The sequence below is a fragment of the Eretmochelys imbricata genome, chromosome 3, assembly GCF_965152235.1.
Source record: "Eretmochelys imbricata isolate rEreImb1 chromosome 3, rEreImb1.hap1, whole genome shotgun sequence".
NCBI classification, from domain to species: domain Eukaryota; kingdom Metazoa; phylum Chordata; order Testudines; family Cheloniidae; genus Eretmochelys; species Eretmochelys imbricata.
The window spans coordinates 121,036,624-121,060,969 of NC_135574.1; the positions used below are offsets into that span (position 1 = coordinate 121,036,624).

The 24,346-nt window shown below is 43.3% G+C and overlaps 1 protein-coding gene across 1 annotated transcript; it reads left to right on the plus strand.

Annotated features, from left to right (window-relative positions):
- The first annotated feature begins 1,442 nt into the window (after positions 1 to 1,442).
- On the plus strand, positions 1,443 to 22,407 carry PNLDC1 (PARN like ribonuclease domain containing exonuclease 1). Its single transcript, XM_077811803.1, has 20 exons — positions 1,443 to 1,525; positions 4,467 to 4,524; positions 4,655 to 4,728; positions 7,087 to 7,120; positions 7,275 to 7,398; positions 8,473 to 8,556; positions 9,154 to 9,242; positions 9,529 to 9,629; positions 10,239 to 10,318; positions 11,438 to 11,575; positions 12,635 to 12,704; positions 13,036 to 13,121; positions 14,518 to 14,573; positions 18,342 to 18,406; positions 18,863 to 18,916; positions 19,136 to 19,178; positions 19,970 to 20,069; positions 21,000 to 21,175; positions 21,352 to 21,450; positions 21,986 to 22,407. The coding sequence occupies exons 1-20, from the start codon at positions 1,450 to 1,452 to the stop codon at positions 22,056 to 22,058; spliced, it is 1,680 nt and encodes a 559-aa protein (XP_077667929.1). The 5' UTR covers positions 1,443 to 1,449; the 3' UTR covers positions 22,059 to 22,407.
- Positions 22,408 to 24,346: the final 1,939 nt, after the last annotated feature.

Sequence of the window (24,346 nt, forward strand, 5' to 3'; positions counted from 1 at the left end):
AACTGACCATTTACTACTTGATGCAAAAAACAGGTGAGCTGCAAACTTTAGCAGCACTAATTTTATATTTTTCAAATCATTAATAGATAATAGAATAGTACTGGCCCAAGAAAAGGTCCTGGTCAGATGCCACTACAATGTAGCCCCCTTTGGGCGATCATTCCTCACCTTTAGAAATTTATCAAGTGGCAGTTTTAAAATCCATGGAATACTGACTTTTTAAAATTGTTCACTATTAAATTAAACCCCTTACAGAAATGGAAATATAGCGGTTACCTTTAAAAAACAATCTTAGAAGCATTCATAGTATATGGTGACCTATGCTATCAACCTTTAATTCTTTACTGATTATTTTCTATATTAGTCTTTCTATGATTTTTGCCTGGGATCAATGGCAGACTCACTGGCCTATAGTTACCTGGGTTGTCCCATTTACCTTTTTAAAATACTAGCATAACCTTAACTTTCTTCCAGTCCTCTGGAAAAATTAAATGAGGTCAGTGAAAGTGAGCAGTTGCAAGGCTTCTTTAAAACTGGTTGTAGAAGAAAGCTGTGGATGTTGTTTGCGTTAGGACAAATTTATCTTCAGTTTCCTGCATAGTGCATAATTTATTCTCTTCAAATTTGTATCAATGGAGTTAGCTCCCAAAGGTAGAAGCTTTATGTGTGTCCTGTCCTACTGTCTTCCAGCAGCTGCTATGGCCCTGGTTAAAACTGGTGGCCTGTTTTCCACAGAAAGTTAATTTTGTATGTTTCTGTCTTAAAGAAAATCCTTCAAAAGGGGGCAGACAGAATCTCTGCCGCAGCAGTATAATGTACCAGTAGCTGTAAAATAATTTGGTGCCCTCTAGTGGGAGACGTTGCTGTTGTAATCCTGACTTTTTCGAATCCTGGCTGTTGTCGGGGAACTCCTCTCCGCTCATCGATTGTTATTATATGCCAAATGAGCCACAGCATCAAACAGTTTAAATGCTGGAACAGAAGAGAGCGTTGCACAACCATGCAGTTTATAACACGGTTACTTAGGTTCCTGGTTAAATTCCAGCTCCCAGTCCCTCTAGCTTTAGGAGCAAATCAGTGCCTCTCCTGTTATAAGAACAGGAGGACTTGTGGCACCTTAGAGACTAACCAATTTATTTGCTTATAAGCTTTCGTGAGCTACAGCTCACTTCATCGGATGCTCACGAAAGCTTATGTTCAAATAAATTGGTTAGTCTCTAAGGTGCCACAAGTCCTCCTGTTCCTTTTGCGAATACAGGGCTGCTACTCCGAAACCTGTCATTATGGAGGGAAAGAAGGGAGAGGATGGTGCTGACGTTCCTAACCGAGCGCTGATTCGCTGCTGTTCTTGTCAATCAAGCAGGCGTGCCGGTGAGGCGCTAGTTGCGGCCCGGGAACTCCCCCCGAGCGCCGGTTTGTCTGCTCCGTCCTCGCGCGGGAGCGGCGGGGATGGAGCTGGGGACCGGGCAGTTCGCGCAGAGCCTGCCCCACCTGCAGGCGCTGGTCTTGGGCTGCGACTTCCTGGGTGAGGGGCCCCGCCTGGAGCCGGGCGGCGGGCCGGACCCTCCCCCCCCGGCCGGCCGTTTACCGCGGGCCGGGAGCCGCCCGCTGCCTGCTCCCCCTGCGGGCGGGGAGACGTGGGACCTCTCACACCTGCTAGCTGCCGCCGGGCTCGCTGCCCGGAGCGAAAGTGGCTGTTCACACTGGGCCGCGGGAGGGAGCGCTCCTGGCGGCGTGATTCGGGCAGCCCGGTCCGAGCCGAGAGCCAGGGCCGTGACTGGAGCGCCAGAGGCATCCCCTCCCCTGGTGACTTGCCTCTGGCCCATGGCGCCAAACCGTGCGGGATGCGCCCCTGCTGAGCTCCGCTGCCAGATCGGGTCCTGACTAATGGATTGGCCTTTCCTGGTGCTTGGCCCGCAGTTGATAAATACTGTCTCTGCCCCCCCTTCCCCCACACGCACCCGATTTTTTCCCGAGCCCTCTTCCATTCAGGGGTGTTGTGTGTTGGAACAATTTGTATAGTGGGTGCTGAGAGCCATTGGACCATTGATGGAAACCACTTCAGGCCAGGGGATGCAGCAGCACCCCTGGTTCCAGCACCAATGCTTCTACTGCCAAATGTGACAAGGGAAACTGGATTTTTTCCGTTTCCATTGCATATTGCAGAAAGAGGCATAGGCACAAAGTTGGGTCTCTTTGTGCAGTAGGTATCAAGGAAAAAAAATTGGGTGCTGATGAAGATGTGTGGTTCCCTTCTGAAAGCCTATAGAGAAACCTCTGAGACACCTCTAGAAAGGTACAGAAGTGCTGTCAAAGAGGAAGCTGAAAAGTACTAAAGCAAAACTGCCTCTACTGCCCCTTTATTCATCTAATCTTTTTTGTGTGTGTGTGTGTGTGCACATTTTGTATTGAAAGGTAGGTAGAGCCAGTTATAATCATGTAGGGAAAGGATTGCACCATGGTAACAAATAAGAAACATTTTTATAAGACTTAAGAATTCTTTCCCCCTTCCATCCCAATTCCAGTGATCTCTGCTATCTCACTTTGCCTCTTCATCATGAATGATTACAACAAAGGATTGGAAAAGGAGTTCAGTCTTAAGCCTTGTCTGCAGTATAAAAGATTTACCAGTGTAGCTATGTATCTGAGTTCTTTTGCTGGCATAGCTTATTTTGTTCAGAGAACTGGTAGAGCAGAGTGTCTCAAGCTTTGCTGCCATAGCTATGTCAGGAATGTGAAAAAAATCGCACACAGTGAAATAACTATTGCGGCATGACGTCATTTGGCGAGGTGATTTAATGCCTTTAACAGCACAAGGAGTTCTTTTGCTTGCATAAACTGCATCTCTGCTGCAAGGATTTGCCAGTATAGCTATACTTTATAGTGTAGACTAGCCACCCTAGGTGTTTCTTCCAGTTTTCTATTTAAGATTTTAATAATCACTAGTGTGTATATAATCGTATCACAGTTAGTGTGCACCTGGAAAAGAATGTGAACCAGTCACTCCTTGATCTCCACAAGCTGGCAACTGACAAGAATGACCCTCATTTGTGTGACTTCATTGAAACAGTAGGAAAAAATGTCGTTTTGTTTTCTCCCACTCTCTCCACCATTGTCTTCGAAATGTTCCCCTTTTCCCTGATCTATAAATGAAGCACAAGTTACTTTCCATTCAGTAACTGTTAAACAGGAGGTAAGGTTGGGAGAAGAATACATATGTAACTTAAAAGTAAAAATATACACCCTTACAAGGATGTTGTAGTTATCTTTTTTTTAAAGTTCAGAGTTAATCTTAAGCTTCAGATTATTGGAAAGTATAGTACAGCTACAGCTGAGGCATCCAAACAACTTGTACTCTGTGCTGATGCCTGGGGTGAATGGAGAGCCGAGGGCCAGGTCTACACTACAAAATTTTGCAGGCAGAGGTATGTTGGTCAGAGAGAGGGGTGATGAGTTCCGGTTTCTGGCTGACGTATCTGAGCTAGCAGAAGCCTCTAGTGTAGACGCAGTTATACCAGCAAAACTGCGTTTGTGTTAGATATTTACGTTGCTGGCGGGGGCTGGTATAGGCTCATCATTCTGCCAGTATACGCTATGTTACATTAGGGGTGTATTGCCAGTATAGTGTACTTCTATAGCTATATCAACAAAGCGCTCCTGGTGTAGGCTTAGCCTAGGAGAGCACCTTATCCATCCACATAACATTTTCACCTCAATTGTAACTATGAACACTAGAATGCATTACTATTAATTGTCCATTTCCTGTCCCTGGTCTTTGCCTCTGCTGTGCCGCCTCAGATAGACAATGTGATTGCAATCTTTCCTGTCAGTGATTGTCAGTAGTGAGGAATAGTATAGAAAATCATCTAACTAAACTATATCTCACGAGTATGTGAAAGTAGTTTCATATTAGGAGTGTGTACTTCTAATTTATGCAGAAATAAGATTGTTCTATTAATATTGAAAAGACAGAAAAATGTACAATATGTATGTACTGGTATTTTAGACTGCTCCCAGAAATAAAGCTTCAATTTTGGCTGAGAAAGGTAGTGAACCCCATGTGGAGAATAAGCCCAGCTCGTGTTTGCATTGCTGGTCTTGGTGAGCTTGTGTTGGCCACATGGTGCTGATTAAACATACTGTACTTTTTTTTCCTTTTGGCCCTAACATGCTATGCTGTCTAATGCAACTATGTGTCTTAATGCTACATTCAGGGATGAGTAAACCTCAAATGAATGTCCAAATTGTGAAGCACACTTTTTGTTTTGAAGGAGTAATGCCCTACCCAACTGCTGACTGGCTGAATAATTAATGGGTTAAAGGGAAAAGTTAGGGGGGATTTAATTTTCTTAGTACCATGTTGGGAGCTTAGATCACTCCTTTGTCTATTTGTCGTTAGTACAAAAGGTTACAGAAAGGCAGATTCACATTTTGGAATCTTTTTTTTGTGTGTTCTGTCTCTACAGGGTTCGATATGGAATTCACAGGTTTACATTCAGTCTTTCCACAAGGCAAGCAGCCCAGGTAAAGATGTCACATTCAAAATGTCATATGATCTAGTGAGTTAAAATAATGGTAGAAGTTGCGATGAAAAAGTAAAACAGTACATCACGGGAGTATTTCTCCCCCCCCCCCCCCTCTGATTGTTTAATAGTCTCTTCGATTCACCTGCTGAGTGGTATCTGAAGGCCAGACGGAGTGTTCAGAAGTTCACGGTCAATCAGCTCGGTGAGATCTTTTTTCATTGTTGTCAGAAAAGATAAAATCCCACTTCTTGCTAAGTATTTACTAGCATTTCACAAACTAGTTGAATTTGGCTAACACATAGCATCTAGTCTACTAGAGGATTGTGGGACTTTCTGAGAGGGATAAAGGTTTGCAATTCTGTTTTTGCTTGTCTGCTGTGTTTGCACTGGTTGTCCACCATGCTAGATCCCTTTTTATTAAGGAATAATGTTATCGGCATCATAGGTGCCGACTTCCCCTCTTTCCCGTGGGCTCAACCCCCTGCAACTCTGCCCTTGGCCCTGCCCCCACTCCACTGCTTCCATTAGGCCCCACCTCTTTCCCACTTCCATTCCAACTCCTTCCCCAAAGTCCCCGCCCCATTCCTGCCTCTTCCTTGCCTCCTCCCCTGAGTACGCCACGTTCCCACTCCTCCCCCGCCATCCGAAAGCATGCTAACGCTGCCAAACAGCTTATTGGTGGTGGCCGGGCAGGAAACACTCAAAGGTAGGCGGAGGATTGGGGACGTGGCGCACTCAGGGGGGAGGGAAGAGGGGAGCTTGGCTGCCAGTGGGTGCAGAGCACCCATTAATTTTTCCCTGTAGGTGCTCCAGCCCCAGAGCACCCCGTGGAATCGGCGCCTATGATCAACATACATACATCTTAAGTAGTTTAAAGTCAGGTTGGCTATGCAAGAATTTTCAGTCTACTTTATATTGCTGCAAATTTATTTTAAAAAACACTTAAGGTATCTGTCATCTTTAAAGAAAAATGTAATGGAAGTCAGTCATTCTAGGTTCTGTTCCAGACTCTGTCATTGACTTGCAATGTGACTGTAAGCAAGAAATATAACCTTTCTGTGCCTTAATAGTCTCCCGTGTAAAATGGGAGTAATCCTAGCTCACTGGGGTTTTGTGAGGTTAATGTTAATAAATAACTCAGATTCTCAAATGGAAGGTGCTAGAGAAAATAATATTTTCTAAGGTTAGACAATGAAATATGCTGCTTTATAAAACTTCATTTTGTCCTCTGGCATTTTAGGTTACTATTGTAGGGGCTTCTCTTGAGGACTGAGGTACTGGCTTTAAGCACAGTTTGATTTGGGGGAGACAGAAACGAGGACGTATCAACTTTTTGACAATGTCTCTAAATAAAGGCCAGCTAGATTACGATCTCTGCATCTGTTTCCTGGGCTGCAGAGTGTTTTGAACCAATGTAGGGATGCCAAGGAGATATTTGAACCTTCCCTGCTGAAGCTCCTTCTGGCTGTAAAGGTAGAGTGGTGTTCTGGAAGGAGCTTCATTTTTGTCCTCATCCATTTAAACATCCGTATACTTTGACCCAGGTATGTCTGTACCTGAAGCAATTTAAAGGTGACCTGCAATGGGGAAAATGTACTTGTGCCTTATTTCTTTTATGACACACAGAAATCTTAAAGTTTGTTTTCTTGCTCTCTTTTTAATGTTTTTCTGCTTACTTTTTACATTAGAAATTCAGGACTTGTCTAGATTGCCTGTGCCTAAAGACACTCTGACTCAAAAACTAGTGAAATTTTGACACTACAAGAGACTGAACGCTGAGAAAATTAGAAGTACTAAGATATTTAGTTAGATGGTGTAATTTTTTTTTGGTTAACACCTATTTAACTTCAATGACTAATATTTTGAATTAAAAATGTCTTTACTATAGATTCAGCCACCTTTTCTAGTCACACTGTGAGCTGTTAGTATGCCTCCTGTAAGGCATCTTCGTCAATACCAAGGGAAAACAAGAATTTATATTTCTAATGTTTAAAAACAATAGAGTTAGGATGCTTCATTTTTAGGGTGTTGGAAGGGGAGTATGTTTCACAATGAAATTAATTAAAGTTCCAAACTCCATCTTTAAAAATGGTTTGCAGGTCACCTTTAAAGTCTTAGATTATCAGAGTATTTATTGTGGTCTGAGGAGATCAGTTAGTGTTGGGGGACTTCGTTACAACACTGCATGTAGAGTAGAAAGGCCTGTAAAGCTACTGCATGGTTGTAGCTCAATAATTTTCCTCTTCTCTTCCTTTGCTTAGTCCTTTTTCAGTAAGGGCTGCTTCTTACTGAAGATTAACTTGTCTTCCCAATGAGCCCTAAAATCTTATTTCTGTTTAACTATCTGGGGACCCATGTTCATGCCACCCCTTTGTAACCTGGCAGTGATCTGGAGGTTAGTAAAATTCTAGTGCAGCAGCTTTAGTGTATGACTAAAATGGCATAGCAAGGAGAACTCCTGCATCCGCTATTTAATTTTCACAATATCAGTATTCAGGAGACCGAGGAGTAACACCCAGCTCTCAGTACTAAGACTTCAGTTTGTGTTTGTTTCTTTCAGGGTTGTCTATATTTTCAAATGAAAAATCAAACAAGTAAGTAAAAAAAAAGTATTCTTTCTAAATAAGTTCATAGCTGTCTCTTACAATAGAGATAATGCAGTTGAGATTCCATGCTGGAGGTTCTCAGGCTCCTCTGTGTAATGGTTCCTTGTGATCCTGTTTTAGGCATCTTTGTTTTTCGTTATAGGTATGTTGCACGCTGCTATAACTTCTTCCTCTTCCCCACAACATTTGGAGTCATGGACTCTGAATTCTCTTTCCAGGCGTCTAGCATTCAGTTCCTGACACATTACGGTTTTGACTATAATAAGGTATGTTCTCTGTTGTAAGTGACTAGAGCGGAGGAGGCTTATGTAGTTGTGGGGAAGTATTAAGGAAAAATATCCCAAAAACTCTGCATTCCTTGTGCAAGCAGCAGCTCGCTACTTTTTCAGTACAATGGCTGCTTTGAACACTTGGGTTGGGTTTGTTCTGTTGTGTGTCAGTAGCAATACAGGGCTTTGGACACTGAGCTGTTCCATGACCAGGGGGCAATAACCACATCTTTGCCAATGGTTACTAAATTGAACCCCTAACTAACCCTGTGGACACTGTACTGCTGCTTCACATTGTTGCAGTTGGTCACTGGGCACCTCCTTACTGCCCTGTGACACCAACCTTAGCTGCCACTGGCCACAGGGCATCTCCATGTACTTCCCATCTCCTCATCAGCAGAGAGGTAAATGCCTGTCTTTACTGGTATCCCGGCACAGCCAGCCTTTGAATAAATAAAGCACATGGCAGGTCACATGTGTCCCTTCCTCCCTAGTCTCCATAGGCACCGACTCCATGGATGCTCCAGGGTTGGAGCACCCATGGGAAAAAATTAGTGGGTGCTCTGCACTCACCGGCAGCCAAGCTCAACTCCCCACTCCCCGCCCCACCTCACCTCCGCCTTCTCCCCTGAGTGCACCATGTCCCTGTTTCTCCGGCTACCTCCCGGTGCTTGCCGCTGCAAAATAGCTGTTTCGCTGCATAACAAGCTCCAGGAGGGAGGGGGAGGAATGGGAACGTGGCACGCTCAGGGGAAGAGGTGGGGCAGGGCGGGGATTTGGGGAATGGGTTGGAATAGGGGCAGGGAGGGGGCGAAGTTGGAGCGTGGACTATGGGGAAGGGGTTGGAATGGGGGCAGGGCAGGAGGGGGCGGAGCAGGGCAGGAAGGGGCAGAGGGGGGTCGAGCACCCACCGGTGCCAGCAGAAGTCGACGCCTATGCTACTCTCCCATTTCTCACCGAGTCTGCAAACCACGCTATCCAGGTGGGGTCTGCATGATGGGTGAATATCTCCAGGCCTCATACACTGAAGTAGAGTTTTTGTGTCTTAAGTGTCATTTCATTGGCTATTAGATGTGGTCCAGCATACTCAGTTGCACAGAAGACGTAAGACCCTGTGTAGGAGTGGGAAGCTTGGGTACGCAGATAAGAAAATGGGTACTGAATTTATTATCATCTGATAATTTCAAAGAAACTTGAACTCTTAGCTAAATATAACTTTACCTGTCTATGATGTTCCACCATCTCCAAGGTGGAAGGTAGTGCCATAAGTATACAGCAGCGCTATCCAACAGTTCGTGGCAGGGAGTGAAGAAAATAGTACCCAGTTGAAATGGCTGGAGAATTTAATTAAATTGAATGTAATTAAAGAGCTGGAATTTGTCCTGAAAACCTAGATTAGAATCCTGACACTGAGTACTTTTTCTGTCGGCTCTTAAATAATCACAAATGGTCAGGATTTCAATTTTATCTTTCATGCACAGTCTTTCATAATTCAGTTTTTCCCTCTCTGTACCTGTGAACCCTTTGGAATCCTAAAATAAAACCTTTCCCTTCCTTTGCATATGCATACAAGTTGGATTACTGTTGAACTTTGGACTTTTTAAAAAAATTTTGGAAGCATTTTGAGAAAGGAATGGGGGAAGGCAATCATATTAGAAATGACAGATTTCACAAATAAATACTTCATACTTTTTTTCTAATTTAACACCAGAAAATCCTATGATAAATAAACCCCTTTCCCCCCCTGTTCAGTTTCTGAAAGATGGAATCCCATATATGAATCAGGTTCAGGAGAAGAAACTTCAGCAAGGGCTCTTAGCTGGAAACTGGAAAGTTCGCAGGTAAAGCTCTTCCAAAGCCATTGCTCCTCCAGTGATTTCTGTTAGTATTTCACCTTCACTTTTCACTCAGTTTACATTTTGTAGGACTACTGAAACTGAGAGAATGTCTCATTGCCATTTCTGTTCCCTTGGGGAATATATAGAGTCCGGTGAAAGGTCACAGGATGGTGCTGTCAGTTGCTCCACAGAATGACTACAGCAGGAGGGAAGGGGGCCACCTCTTTAAAGTGGAGTCTTGCTTGGCACTGCTTTTGCAGCTTTCTCACTTTTTTTCTTTTCATTTCAGCACTTTGGACAAGGATAAAGTGAAAAAGGTGATTGATGATGTGACATGCTGGGTGCCATCAGCAGAAGAGGGAGACTCTATGGTTCTACATAATATTAGTGGTATGAAATAGGATTCCTTCCTCATTTGTGATTTCTCAGTGGCTGCAGTACCTTTTCTGAATATATGGGGATTGCTGCTTGTTCAGCCCACTTACATAGCTGCCTGTCTTGTAACACTCTTTCTTTTTCACTTTTAAAAAAAACATACCCAGCCCACCATTGCTGCTGCCAGGCCTTCTGGTTCCTTTCGTGTTTTCATCTCTCTGCTCTGTTGCTCCTCTTTTGTCATTATGATGAGCTCTGTTGTGGAAGGGCTTTTTTTCTGGAGGTAGGTTGGTATCAGTGGCTGTTTCTGGAACTGAGGTGGATTTTCCAGGGCTGGGAGTAGTAAGTCTGACAGCTTTCCTCGTTGTAAGGTTTTCTGGCTCGATTTTGTGCCCTTTGCATGGAAATGTTCTAAGATATATATTCAAAGGTATTTTTAAAATAATTTGAAATAGGGATGACTCAGATCATCAGCCCTCTTTTCTGGATTGTTGTATGCCCTAAATATTTAATTTTTATCTTGGTTTCCACACTGATATTTTATTCTTCCATTGAAAAACATTCTTGTTCTACCAAGCAAACTCCTCCCCAGCTTTAAATCTTTCTCTCGGTTTCTGGTCTCAGGTTTTCAGCTATTTGAGGTACAGCTGATTCTGAGACAGGCAATTCCAGATGTTTGGACAGAGCCTTTTGGAGATCAGAAGGTAAGTTGGAAATGAAGCCCTTTGGAGGGTAGGACTTCTGTTTTAGATATGTGTGCGCCTGTCCTTCCTGCTGGGATTCTGAAATCTTGGTTGTGCTTTAATGGAAAGGTTCCTGGAGGAGGAGGGAGCTTGCAAAGGAACCGTGCTAAGGGGCTGAACCAGGTTCCCTTTTCTGGGATCCCATGGGTTGGGAAGCTTTGGCCTCTGTTTCTCCCACAATCCCAAAGCCTCCTCTTCCAGAAGGGTCGTTCTTCGGCAAAGTCTGAAATGACTCTCAGAATTTCCAGGCTTCTCAAACCCAGTGCCTCATGTATCCACAAAAGCGAACATTTGGTCTTCGGTAGTTGCTTTTTCATTGTTAAACTGTCCCTTGTATTAGCTTTGGAGACTTTCACCCATTCTGTTGCTGGTTTGTTATAACAGTAATGTTACACTGCCTCTCGCATCTAGGTCATCAGCTTGAATCTGGCACGCTCTTTACTGAATAAAAATGAGGGCTATTGGATGGCATATTCAGGAAACAAGTGGTCTCAGTCAAATGCCAGGGAGAAGCTTAAAAATACCACAAAAATCAATATTGCAGCTAGCACCCTTATTCTCAAACAGAGGCTATAGATGGGACAAATTTCCTGAGCTTCCATTTCACACCTAAGTGTGGGCCCTCAGAGTCAGCGTTGATGCACTTTGGTGTGGCGAAACCTGAATTGCTGCTGTCCCTGCAATACGTGTTTTATGGATAGAGGGCGTCTTGTTTCAGCGTTGTCAATCGAATACATATTACTAGCGCTAAGAGCACTTAAATTCCATAGCTACCCACTCGCATCCTGAAAAACGCAACCTATTTTATGGCCACCATCCTTCTAGCCAAGGAGGCCTGGAAGTAACTCCCTTCAGAGTTATTTTAATTTATCAATTGGGTGCTGATCGCCATTCAGTGACGGAAGAGAGACCATCTTCACCTTCTGTATTGAAGTGCTATCTCCACAGCTTTGGGAGTCTGAAAATTGAACCTGTTTTCAGCGTTAACACCAGGCTACCAGACAAGCTGCTTATATTGATTGTGTGTGTGCATGTGTGCAAGGTTATTTCTCCAGAGTTGTAGTAACTCTTTTCTTGCAGGTGATGGTGAAAAAGGTGAGTCCACGGCATCGCTGGTGTCTGGAGAACTCTTCTTACGACTGCTGCCGAAAGGAGCTCATTCTTCTCTCTGCCCGGGGTTTCACCAACCTCTTCCAGACCCTTGTTGAAGCCAAGAAGGTGACACTCACCATCCCTATTCCCACCTTTGGAATTCTTGGATTGTTACCATGGTAGCAGGGTGGTGATGGAGTATGCAAGATGTTTTGTATGGAGCTAAGTAAACAGATTCAAAGCAGTGAGTGGCTGCACAGGCTGGCTTCGTTAACCCCTTCATAGCTGTCAGTAAAACAACTTAGTGTTTAAAGGGTAATTTTGGCTAGAAAAATGGCTATTAAACATAGCAGATCTGTTAAGTAAGCAGGTGTGCTTTAAGTGTATTCTATTAAAACATTCTTACTTTATTGATCTAAAAATCATACTTTACTGCGTTGCATTCCTGATACCCTGCAGAGCAAGCACGCCTGTGGGAGAGCAATCTAGGCTCTGTTCTGACTCGTACATTTCAAACAATTTGTAAAAAATCCAAAAGTTCAGAAGTAATAAAACCTGTCACATTTCAAGGCATAAGCCACCATCTGAGAGTTAGTCAGATACATTCCTGCAGGTAGGTTATTCCACTTTGACATAATTGTGCATTTGCAGATTTTTCTCAAACATCTGGTGCTGGCCACTGTCAGAGCCAGCACACTGCACCACGTGGACCAATGGCCTGATCGAGTATTGGAATTCCTGTGTTCCGAGCAGCATTGTTGAATAAGATCCAATTTCAGAAACTTTATCTCTGGTGATGTATAGGGCAGAAAGACCCCACCTGGGTGCTCAGATCCCAGAATAAGTTTGTAGATCTGACAACCAAAATAATCTTTCTGGGCCAGCTGGCCCAGAAAGATTTTTAAAGGCTATTGTCTCCCCTTCCTAGTTCCTCAGACCTCTTTTAAACAAAATGTTACCAATAAATGTCCCCCTCACCCTAAGGTTTACACTAGAGGGCAAACCCAGCTGGGGATGGCATTGGCCTCACTGTGATGCTGTTCTAGGCCTTGTAGCTTGTGAAGAGGCTTGTATGGGTGTTACCCCTGTAGTAAAGAAGTTGGGCTATTGAACAGGTCTGAAGTTGGTTACTTGACCTACCTTCTGTAGGAACATGCTGATACTGTTTTATGTCTTTCCCCGTAGCCAGTGGTGGGACACAACATGCTCATGGACCTTCTGCATCTTCATGACAAGTTTTACAAGCCTCTCCCAGGTAGTGTAATCTTTAGCATCCTTCAAATGCTGGTGCATCTCTCCCCAAAGCAGCTTTTTCAGTCGTTGGGCAGAAATGCAGCATGAATGTTCAGTGATCATCATTTACTCCGCATAGTGTGACTGGGTTGATGCTAGATAACTGCACTGGCTCCCCCACCTCTAGGGCAGGACCTGGTCCCTCCGGAATGCTCCCAGTGTGGTTCTTCCATGGAGCAAAAGACCAGAAAGATACTTAAACTTTGTTTACTGCATAGAGTGCTGAGTTTCTTTTTTCTCAGTTCTGTAATATTTTTTTCTGAATGTTTGCTTCTTTATTATTTTTCTTTCAGAAAGCTATGAGGAGTTTAAAAGGAACATTCACAGCCTGTTTCCTGTCCTCATAGACACCAAGAATGTAACAAAATCCATCTGGAAGGTAAGATATGGAATTTTGTTTTGGGAAATAAAACTTGCCTCACACTTAGATGGAAAGAAGGTCCTGATCACTCTCTGGTTATAGAGCAGGGACCAGTTTTAAATGTTGCACTAAAGCGGTGGTACCCAAACCAGTAGTGGGTTGTACAAGTGCTTGGACTTGGGGTTTGAATGCTGATCCTGGTTGTCACTCTGCAGGAGTTGAGTATTGGACAAAAAGCTGGGGGCACTGGATAGAATATGCCCTGTCACTGAGTGACCCTTCTGAAGTTGACTGACTTCCAGACGACTTGTGTTCCATTGCCAGAATATGGTTCCTGAGTTTGAGGGTGGAGGAGTTGAGAGTGCAGTATCTATTAATATTGATTTTAGGAATTGCTGTTGTAACACTTCATAACTCAGCTGTCACTTGGAGCTTAGAACACCTTCTTGGCAGAAGAGGTAGTACAGCTCCAGGGGAAAGAGGATTTAAAGGTAGTACTGAACAGATAGGATAATTTCCAGTCCTTCCATCAGGGAAGCAAGATGGCATCCAGGGACTGATATTCCAGATTTTGACTATCACAGCATCATAACTTAATCTTTAAATTAACATTGTGAAGAGTACTGCAGTGAGTTTGCTTCTTCTGAAGAAACTCTATGGCAGGGGTCTCAAACTCAATTTACCTTAGGGCCAGTGCCAGTCCTCAAATCCTCCCAGCGGGCCAATAATGTCACTGAAGATGGTGTTCAGAAAAGAAAATGTTTATATTGTATTTTTTTATTTAGAATTTCTTAGAAATAATAAAACTGTCATACAACATTATACAATTCTTCACCTGCCAGAGAGTTTTTAGTGTTTGCCAGACACCAGGCAACGCTTCAGTTCTGTCAGTTTGTTGATGTTTGGCCTCAGGGACTGAGCAGTTGAAACCTTCAGGATTGCAGCAAGGCATGCATCAAATAGTTGTGTTCGGTACTTTGACCTGTTTATATGCATTGTGGGGGGAAAAAAGTGATGCTGCCTTCATGGCTGACTCTGCCGGGCAACTAATGATGGTGTCTCTGTCCCTCTCCCCCAGCCAATGGGAGCTGCGGTGGGCGGCGTCTACAGCAGATACTGCCGGCAGTGTGTCTGCCTGCATCTCTCCTCTGCGGGCTGCAGCGAGGAGGTTCTTGGGCCGCAGATGGCCCGCGGGCCAGGACGTTGAGACCCTGGCTGTATGGGATCCCAGGACTTGAATCCTGCTGTTGTTAGTTGCCCATTGAAGGGCACAACTGGAAAAACAGTGCGGATAGGAAGCTTGCACAGCACTTTTTATATGGTCTGACTGTTTCGCTTTATTTTCTGATCCTGTGGTTCCTTTCTTCCAAAACATCACAGCACATCAGAAATATCTTGCCTTGTTCTCTTACAGGAATTTCAGTTTCCACGAGCATCTAACCTCCTAGAAATTTATGAAATCCTGTGCAGGTGAGCATTGAATTCTGGGAATTTGAGCCCTACCAGCTGGTCCATGAATCATCTTGGGAAGGTTTCAGAGTAGCAGCCGTGTTAGTCTGTATTCACAAAAAGAAAAGGAGTACTTGTGGCACTTTAGAGACTAACAAATTTATTTGAGCATAAGCTTTCGTGAGCTACAGCTCACTTCATCAGATGCATTCAGTGGAAAATACAGGTGGGAGATTTATATACATAGAGAACATGAAACAATGGGTGTTATCATACACACTGTAACGAGAGTGATCACTTAAGGTGAGCTATTACAAGCAGGAGAACGGGGGCGGGGGGAGGAAGGGGAACCTTTTCTAGTGATAATCAAGGTGGGCCATTTCCAGCAGTTGACAAGAACGTCTGAGGAACATTGGGGGTGGGGGGCGGAATAAACAAGGGGAAATAGTTTTACTTTGTGTAATGACCCATCTACTCCCAGTCTCTAGTCAAGTCTCAGTTAATTCTATCCAGTTTGCAAATTAATTCCAATTCAGCAGTCTCTCGTTGGAGTCTGTTTTTGAAGTTTTTTTGTTGAAGAATTGCAACTTTTAGGTCTGTAATCGAGTGACCAAAGAGATTGAAATATTCTCAGACTGGTTTTTGAATGTTATAATTCTTGACGTCTGATTTGTGTCCATTTATTCTTTTACGGAGAGACTGTCCAGTTTGACCAATGTACATAGCAGAGGGGCATTGCTGGCACATGATGGCATATATCACATTGGTAGATGTGCAGGTGAACGAGCCTCTGATAGTGTGGCTGATGTGATTAGGCCCTATGATGGTGTCCCCTGAATGGCTATGTGGACACAGTTGGCAACGGGCTTTGTTGCAAGGATAGGTTCCTGGGTTAGTGGTTCTGTTGTGTGGCGTGTGGTTGCTGGTGAGTATTTACTTCAGGTTGGGGGGCTGTCTGTAAGCAAGGACTGGCCTGTCTCCCAAGATCTGTGAGAGTTTTGGGTCGTCCTTCAGGATAGGTTGTAGATCCTTGATGATGCATTGGAGTGGTTGGGGGCTGAAGGTGATGGCTAGTGGCGTTGTGTTATTTTCTTTGTTGGGCCTGTCCTGTAGTAGGTGACTTCTGGGTACTCATCTGGCTCTGTCAATCTGTTTCTTCACTTCAGCAGGTGGGTATTGTAGTTGTAAGAATGATTGATAGAGATCTTGTAGGTCTGTCTGAGGGGTTGGAGCAAATGTGGTTGTATCATAGAGCTTGGCTGTAGACAATGGATTGTGTGGTGTGGTCTGGATGAAAGCTGGAGGCATGTAGGTAGGAATAGCAGTTAGTAGGTTTCCAGAATAGGGTGCCATTTATGTGACCATTGCTTATTAGCACCGTAATGTCCAGGAAGTGGATCTCTTGTATGGACTGGTCCAGGCTGAGGTTGATGGTGGGATGGAAATTGTTGAAATCATGGTGGAATTCCTCAAGGGCTTCTTTTCCATGGGTCCAGATAATGAAGATGTCATCAATGTAGCGCAAGTAGAGTAGGGGCATTAGGGGACGAGAGCTGAGGAAGCGTTGTTCTAAGTCAGCCATAAAAATGTTGGCATACTGTGGGGCATTGCGGGTACCCATAGCAGTGCCGCTGATTTGAAGGTATACATTGTCCCCAAATGTAAAATAGTTATGGGTGAGGACAAAGTCACAAAGTTCAGCCACCAGGTTTGCCATGACATTATCGGGGATACTGTTCCTGACGGCTTGTAGTCCATCTTTGTGTGGAATGTTGGTGTAGAGGGCTTCTACATCCATAGTGGCCAGGATGGTGTTTTCAGGAAGATCACCGATGGATTGTAGTTTCCTCAGGAAGTCAGTGGTGTCTCGAAGATAGCTGGGAGTGCTGGTAGCATAGGGCCTGAGGAGGGAGTCTACATAGCCAGACAATCCTGCTGTCAGGGTGCCAATGCCTGAGATGATGGGGCGTCCAGGATTTCCAGATTTATGGATCTTGGATAGCAGACAGAATACCCCAAGTCGGGGTTCCAGGGGTGTGTCTGTGCGGATTTGTTCTTGTGCTTTTTCAGGGAGTTTCTTGAGCAAATGTTGTAGTTTCTTTTGGTAACCCTCAGTGGGATCAGAGGGTAATGGCTTGTAGAAAGTGGTGTTGGAGAGCTGCCTAGCAGCCTCTTGTTCATATTCTGACCTATTCATGATGACGACAGCACCTCTTTTGTCAGCCTTTTTGATTATGATGTCAGAGTTGTTTCTGAGGCTGTAGATGGCACTGTGTTCTGCACGGCTGAGGTTATGGGGCAAGTGATGCTGCTTTTCCACAATTTCAGCCTGTGCACGTCGGCGGAAGCACTCTATGTAGAAGTCCAGTCTGTTGTTTCGACCTTCAGGAGCAGTCCACCCAGAATCCTATACCGGAAACCTACTGACCGCTATTCCTACCTACATGCCTCCAGCTTTCATCCAGACCACACCACACAATCCATTGTCTACAGCCAAGCTCTACGATACAACCACATTTGCTCCAACCCCTCAGACAGACCTACAAGATCTCTATCAATCATTCTTACAACTACAATACCCACCTGCTGAAGTGAAGAAACAGATTGACAGAGCCAGATGAGTACCCAGAAGTCACCTACTACAGGACAGGCCCAACAAAGAAAATAACACAACGCCACTAGCCATCACCTTCAGCCCCCAACCACTCCAATGCATCATCAGGGATCTACAACCTATCCTGAAGGACGACCCAAAACTCTCACAGATCTTGGGAGACAGGCCAGTCCTTGCTTACAGACAGCCCCCCAACCTGAAGTAAATACTCACCAGCAACCACACACCACACAACAGAACCACTAACCCAGGAACCTATCCTTGCAACAAAGCCCGTTGCCAACTGTGTCCACATAGCCATTCAGGGGACACCATCATAGGGCCTAATCACATCAGCCACACTATCAGAGGCTCGTTCACCTGCACATCTACCAATGTTATATATGCCATCATGTGCCAGCAATGCCCCTCTGCTATGTACATTGGTCAAACTGGACAGTCTCTCCGTAAAAGAATAAATGGACACAAATCAGACGTCAAGAATTATAACATTCAAAAACCAGTCTGAGAATACTTCAATCTCTTTGGTCACTCGATTACAGACCTAAAAGTTGCAATTCTTCAACAAAAAAACTTCAAAAACAGACTCCAACGAGAGACTGCTGAATTGGAATTAATTTGCAAACTGGATAGAATTAACTGAGACTTGACTAGAGACTGGGAGTAGATGGGTCATTACACAAAGTAAAACTATTTCCCCTTGTTTATTCCGCCCCCCACCCCCCACTGTTCCTCAGACGTTCTTGTCAACTGTTGGAAATGGCCCACCTTGATTATCACTAGAAAAGGTTCCCCTTCCTCCCCCCGCCCCCCCCCGTTCTCCTGCTGGTAATAGCTCACCTTAAGTGATCACTCTCGTTACAGTGTGTATGATAACACCCATTGTTTCATGTTCTCTATGTATATAAATCTCCCACCTGTATTTTCCACTGAATGCATCCGATGAAGTGAGCTGTAGCTCACGAAAGCTTATGCTCAAATAAATTTGTTAGTCTCTAAAGTGCCACAAGCACTCCTTTTCATCTTGGAAAGGGTATTTCAAAAGTCAGTCGTGCAATATTTTTATACTTTTTTTTTTTTTGCTGCACTGTGGCTTGAGTGTTTGCTGAAAAATTTCTCCCACCCTTAGGCATAGGGGAAGAATGAAAATTTACACTTCAAATTTTCTTCAACAGTGACCTAAATCCCACCAACCCCACATGTCCGGTGATTGCCCATGCAAGTGACTGTTCAAAATATGGTATGTTCTGTAAAATGAAGCAAATTTTCATTTCTCTATAAAGAGTCTTTGTTTTATTCCATGGGAATCCAAATTCAAGGCAGAAATGAAGCTGTGTGGCAAAATGAACATGTGCTGGGGAACCTGTCCATTCACACCTTTAACTCCAATCCCGACCTTTTATAAATGCAAGTTTGCTGGAATAAAACTTCAAATGTGATGCCATCTTTTCTTCAGCCACTGGTCTAACTGTTGCCTCCTTGGTAGTGTCATTTTGAAAGCTGAGGAGCAGCAGAGACTGCAGGGGTATAGGGATTCTGTGTGGGGGGAGGTTTAGAATAGTAAGAAGTGTAAAGATGAGAGAGGAAAACTGTGGGTAATCTGATGCTTAGTGAGAGAAGGATTATTTTGACCCAAAGTAGTTTGCACAGTGTTCTAGAGATGCTTTAATTTATTTTCCATTTTTTGGACTCTTAGCTGACAAGAAATCTCCCCATGAGGCGGCCTATGATGCATTTCTTTGTGGATCAGGTAAAACCTGACATTTCTTAAAGGTTTAACTGTTAGAATTCAAGAATTGCTTTCCTTCCACTGTAACCATTTTCATTCAATAGTAGGTAATACAGGTACTCGTTACTTAACGATAAACTGCCAAATTATTCATACATATAGTTCTTTAAAATTGAACATTTGCTTAGCTTTTGCTTCTGCACTCTTGTAATGTCACCTCTTCATTGTTCCTCCTTTTAGTTCTTTTGAAATTAGCCCACTTGCTCCTAGGCAGGATGCCATGGTGAGTGGTGTTTATGAACTTCTTTGCCTTGGGAATTACCTTGCAGTCATAGCTCTTTTAGAAAATAGCTGTCCGCTTGTGATTTTCTGTTCAACAACTTTGTCCGGTTTTTGAATAAAACATTATTCAAAATGCTACTACTCCAAATAATTAGCTTGTTGTTTTATAAAGCTGCAAGTTAGAGTTTTTGTCTCAAGGCTGAAACCTTGTTTAAAAAAATAATCTTGAGGGGTTTGATGGCCTGGGAGGCTGGTAATGAAATTGTGCATCATTCCTTCTTTTGGTCATTGTTTCAAATCCAGCTCAGTCTGGTTGTGACCAAATGGTCTTACCATCTGACAGCTATGGGGAAATGAACTGATGGCTTCAGTCAAGTTCCTAGTGAATGTTTGTCCCCTTCCCACTGTTTGGTACACTTGTTGGCTTCTGTTGAGAATAACAAGGTTGTTAAATGGGTGTTGAAACAGCACTATCCTTGCACCAGTAGATGTGGTCTTTCCCTCTGTTATGATTGAGGTACACTGGCAGGGGGGTTCTGGGGAAGCTTGATCTGCCTTGTATGTGCTGTATCTGTTCTGTACACAGAGGAGTTCATACTGCAAGACTGTTAATCTGTTTCCTTTTACCAGCACTATATTCATATTTTAAATAAATAAATCCTTCATACTTCCCCTGCACCTGTTCCCTTAAAGGTCTGCTGTAGCTAGGAGTTCCTTAAAGCTGTAGTACTGTGCCGTTTCCCTATAGTGTAGATCACTGAATTATTTTTTTTATTTTGTTTTCCTACATAGTGACACGCTGGAGAATGGTCCCTCTTTCTCTCAATATCTCAATGCATTAACCAAGTACCTGAACCAAGTGAATCTGATCCGAGCTGGCGTTTCAAAAATCGTGAGTTTAAAGTGCATCATGTTTACCCTCATTGTATCTGAATCCCCAGGTGTATAAGCTAGTAGGCTATCTGCTCACTCACATGAGTGAAAGAAAATGCCAGCTGGTGTCTGGATCTTTATCTGCGGGTGACTTCTCAGTGTCAGTCCAAATAGCATTTTAAAATAAACAGTTGTGCTGAATTTTTACCCTGTTATTTATATTCATTTTGTCACCAGTTACAAATGGCCTGGGGCCTTGTCTACACCACTGCATGAATCGAAGTAAGTTACATTGCTCTGGGTGTAAAAAAAAACAAACTGTCCCCCACCCCCCGAGTGATGTAACTTACATCGACTTAACGCGGTATCTACACCGTGCTATGTCAGCGGGAAATGTTGACATCGCTTCTGCCTCTCGTTGAGGTGGATTAATTATGTTGACAGGAGACCACTCTCCTATCGACTTACTGCATCTTCACCAGACCTGCTAAATTGACGCCATGGCATCGACTGCATATCACCAATTTAGTGCCATAATGAAGACAAGCCCATAGTCTTTTTAACTGCAGCCAAGATGCCTTTTCCCCCATTTCAGCACCTATAATGAGATGGAAATACAGGAAGCACTCAAAGGTACTCATCTGTATTAAGGTATCCCTACTTCCAGGCTTCTGATTCCTACAGTTTGTTAGAGGATAGGTTGCTGCCTTGAATTTTTGTTTTCACATGCATTCTGGTGACTTAAGTTTTGCTCTCATGGTTCATGCCCACAAGAGCCCGAAGATGAAAAAATACTTCTTTGTATTGTACAGGTGGGTATTGCTTAGTCACTATGTCACTTTTTGCCTGTTTTGTTTAATTATCTTAAATAACACTTTTAGTATTTCCACAGTCAGATGTGGATTAAATTTGAGAGTCTCTGGCTTAATTTCACTTCATCATTTTCCAGAATTTCTCTGGCACAGATGTCCCTAGCCAACGTCCACCTCTTCTGATTGCCAGTGTTCGGGGGTGGCCTGGGGTGGATGAAGAACAGATCTATCAAATATTAAAAGCTCTGTGCAAGTTTGATGTCAGACGACTGACCGAGAACCAATTTCTGTTGCTCTCCAATAAGTTTAAGGAGTAAGTGATCAAAATTCTAATTCTTTACCCTCTCATCCTCTCCCCCTGCTGCCCCTATTTGCCCTCTTACTCCAGTCCTGCTGACTTTTAGTTAAGGGGATTCATGTCCCAAGCCTCAGAATGCAATAAGAGCCGCATGCAAGATGTATCTAATGTAATTATGATTTATTTCTTAGTGTCAGGGTTGTTCTGCGAGATTATAAAGCTCACCCCAATCTGCGGATTTCACTCTATCACCACTGGAGACACTCACCACAAGTGAACTGCTTGCTACAGTAAGTGACGATGCTCTCATGTGCTTTCTGCTGTGAGTCAAGAATAATATTCCCCCCTGAACTAGCTTGCCCTGCATCTTTGTATGAGAAACAGTTAATTACTTTTAAGTAATGTTACACTGTAGATCCATCATTAAAACATGTCATTCAGAAGCAGGCTTTATGCGGTGGTTTAGAATGGTCACTGTGTAAATGATCTTCCGTCTCTGGATTCCAATCTTGACTTGGATCACCAAGGAAATGTTTCCTTGTGGCCATCACCAAACCATAATTGACAGATGCTGATTTCTGAAGCCCAGTACTGGAATACCAAGTGTGGGGAAGGGTAAAACTGTGTTGAAAGTTCAATTCTGGAATATCAGGGACAATTACAGATTAAAATTTCTATGCTTTGTTAATCCAGTGATATAGTGGTGCAGATGGAGGGAGAATATTAGCTCTGACCCAGCTCAGGGAGTAATCTCATTTTACATTTGGGATTAGTTGTGTGATTATGAAATAGCCTAATGACATTTTAACTTTCTTCCTCTTGCAGAATTTGTGGGATTGTGGCATCATGGTCTCTTTTGGCCTTTGTGTTTGGAGGATCTCAATGGTATGCCATGTAAAAGATTATCTTCTGGAAAAATCTCAAGGACATCTTTCCTATCTTTGTGCTCTACACCAGGATGCCTGTTGTGTTTTTTTTCCTTACATTGCTAATATAGTGATGGTCAGTAAAAGGCATTTAACAATGGTTTTTTGTTTGCCTTCAATCACAAAAAAAATCTGTGTTTAAGGAGACTGTTAGGTTTTAGGAATCAAATCTGAAGGGGAAAATCCTCCTTTTTTTTTTTTTTAAATATATTTACTAAAGTACTACCTCTCCTTCAGGTGCAAGTGGAACAGAGAATCCACTGTTTTGATGGAACTTTTCTCTTGTTCCCTGTTTATTCTTCAACAACATTAATAAACCAGTTCTATTCCAAATGTTGTGTTGCTGTTAAAAAGGCTGGTGTACACAGGTTCATGTTGTGTTTTTTGGAAATTGTTAAATAGAAGAGCTACTTTAACTTTAATTCCATTTCAACTGAGGGAAAGGGGGGTTATTGCTGTTTGCCAGATGGAAAAGGACAAAACTGATGGAGAAATAATTCTGCAGGCTCCTGAAAGGTTTTCAAAGACAACAAAATAAGTCAGGTGACTTCTCTGTGTGTATTTTTAAGCACACGTTGCAGGAGAGTGCCTGACAGTAACATGTGCTATGTTGATCAGTTTTTCTGATATGGATGAGTGAGTGGGCTTCAGGCCAAGGACTGCTGTCCTCTACTCTGAAATTTGGTAAGCCCAACAATCGTGTAAGTCTTTCGAAGGAAAACCGCTTTTACTGCTGGCCTTGGTGCCTGTGTGTCATAATGAGCATTTCTCAGGGACTAGGGACACTGTTAATCTCAGAGGGATCAGTTTCAGGATTTCCTCGTCCCTTGGCACAAAACCCAACCTAAAATTGATTGGGAATTCTAAGGTGTGGAAGGTTTTCAGATACTAGGAAGAGTTTGTTTCTGCTGTGGAAAGTTGAAGCTGAATAGGGGAGGGACTCAGCTCCCTCCACCGTAAGGAGGGTGGGATACAGGAGCACTGGGGGTTGGGTATCCATTGCCTAGATCCTTCCATCCATGCCTCCCCTCTGCAGGGTCAGAAGAGCACTATGTGGTCTGCTGCAGTAGGCTCTTGGGAGAAGTTCTGCAGCTGGCCTGGAGGGGAGAATTCTTCAACAAGCCAAGCACCAAGCCAGGCTCAGACCTTCCAATTCGAGTGTAAGAACAAACTCTAAAGGCAAAGATAAAAGTGGAAAGTATGTTAGCTTATGGGGGTCTTTGGAAGACACTGGTTGAATGGTTTATTAACTTATGGGTGAAAATATTCAAATCCTTCAACTACATAAAAACACACCAGGCTCCAGTGACTGAAGATATACGGGTGGGGTATTTGTGGAGGATTACGCTGTCCGTCGTGTCTGTGTGCTGAAATGATAACAGAAAAGTACACTACCCCCTTCTATTTAGTGCAGACCTTCTCGTTCCTAGAACCTCCTTCATGTCCAGAACAAACCTATAAATCTGTATAGTCAAACCATGATTGCCTTCATCAGTTCCAGGGCTGCTCAGCAGTTATGCTGTAAATACAGGCCCTATAAAGTATGCTATGACTAACACTTAAGTGGTCCAAGGAAGCCATTGAGAAGAACTGGTTCCATAATAAGAGCAATTTATATTAGAATAGGGTTTAAAAACAGATGCATAACAATGTTCGCGTTTCAGGGGCATACATATCAAGTGCTGTTTGCTTGCAAGCTAAATTGCATGGGTTTTCAACCCTTTTACTATTGGTGTTGTGAAGAGACGTACTGTATTTTCAGACGCGGTTTTTAAGCTCTGTACAATATACTGCTGGCAGTCTTTTCTTATTTCTTAGGTTAATGCACTCATCAGAACATTAATTTGCTTTTTGTGACATCTTAGCTGCTGAGGTTAACTGTGGTGGTCCTTTATGTGCCACTGCTGGTAAATCACTATTTATTATTTTTGTCACAGTGGAGCCCATTGTGCTTGGTGCTGTACAAAACACTAAAACAGTCCACCCAAGAAAGTTCACAATTAGTTGTCGGGCTGTACCAAGAACACAGAGGTGCATTGAAGATGTTTTTAGCCACATATGAGTGGTACTTTAGGCAGTGAAGTAATTAAGCTGCTGCTACTTTTGTAAACCTTTCCTCAGTTTTAGAGCTTTTATACTTACAGCTTCATTAATCATGTTTCTCCTTCTGTCAGTTATGTCAGCTGACTCTTTATTGGCTTGAGAACTTGTTTTCTTATAAATGTTCAATCTGGGGCCAGATTGGCTTGAACTAGCTACT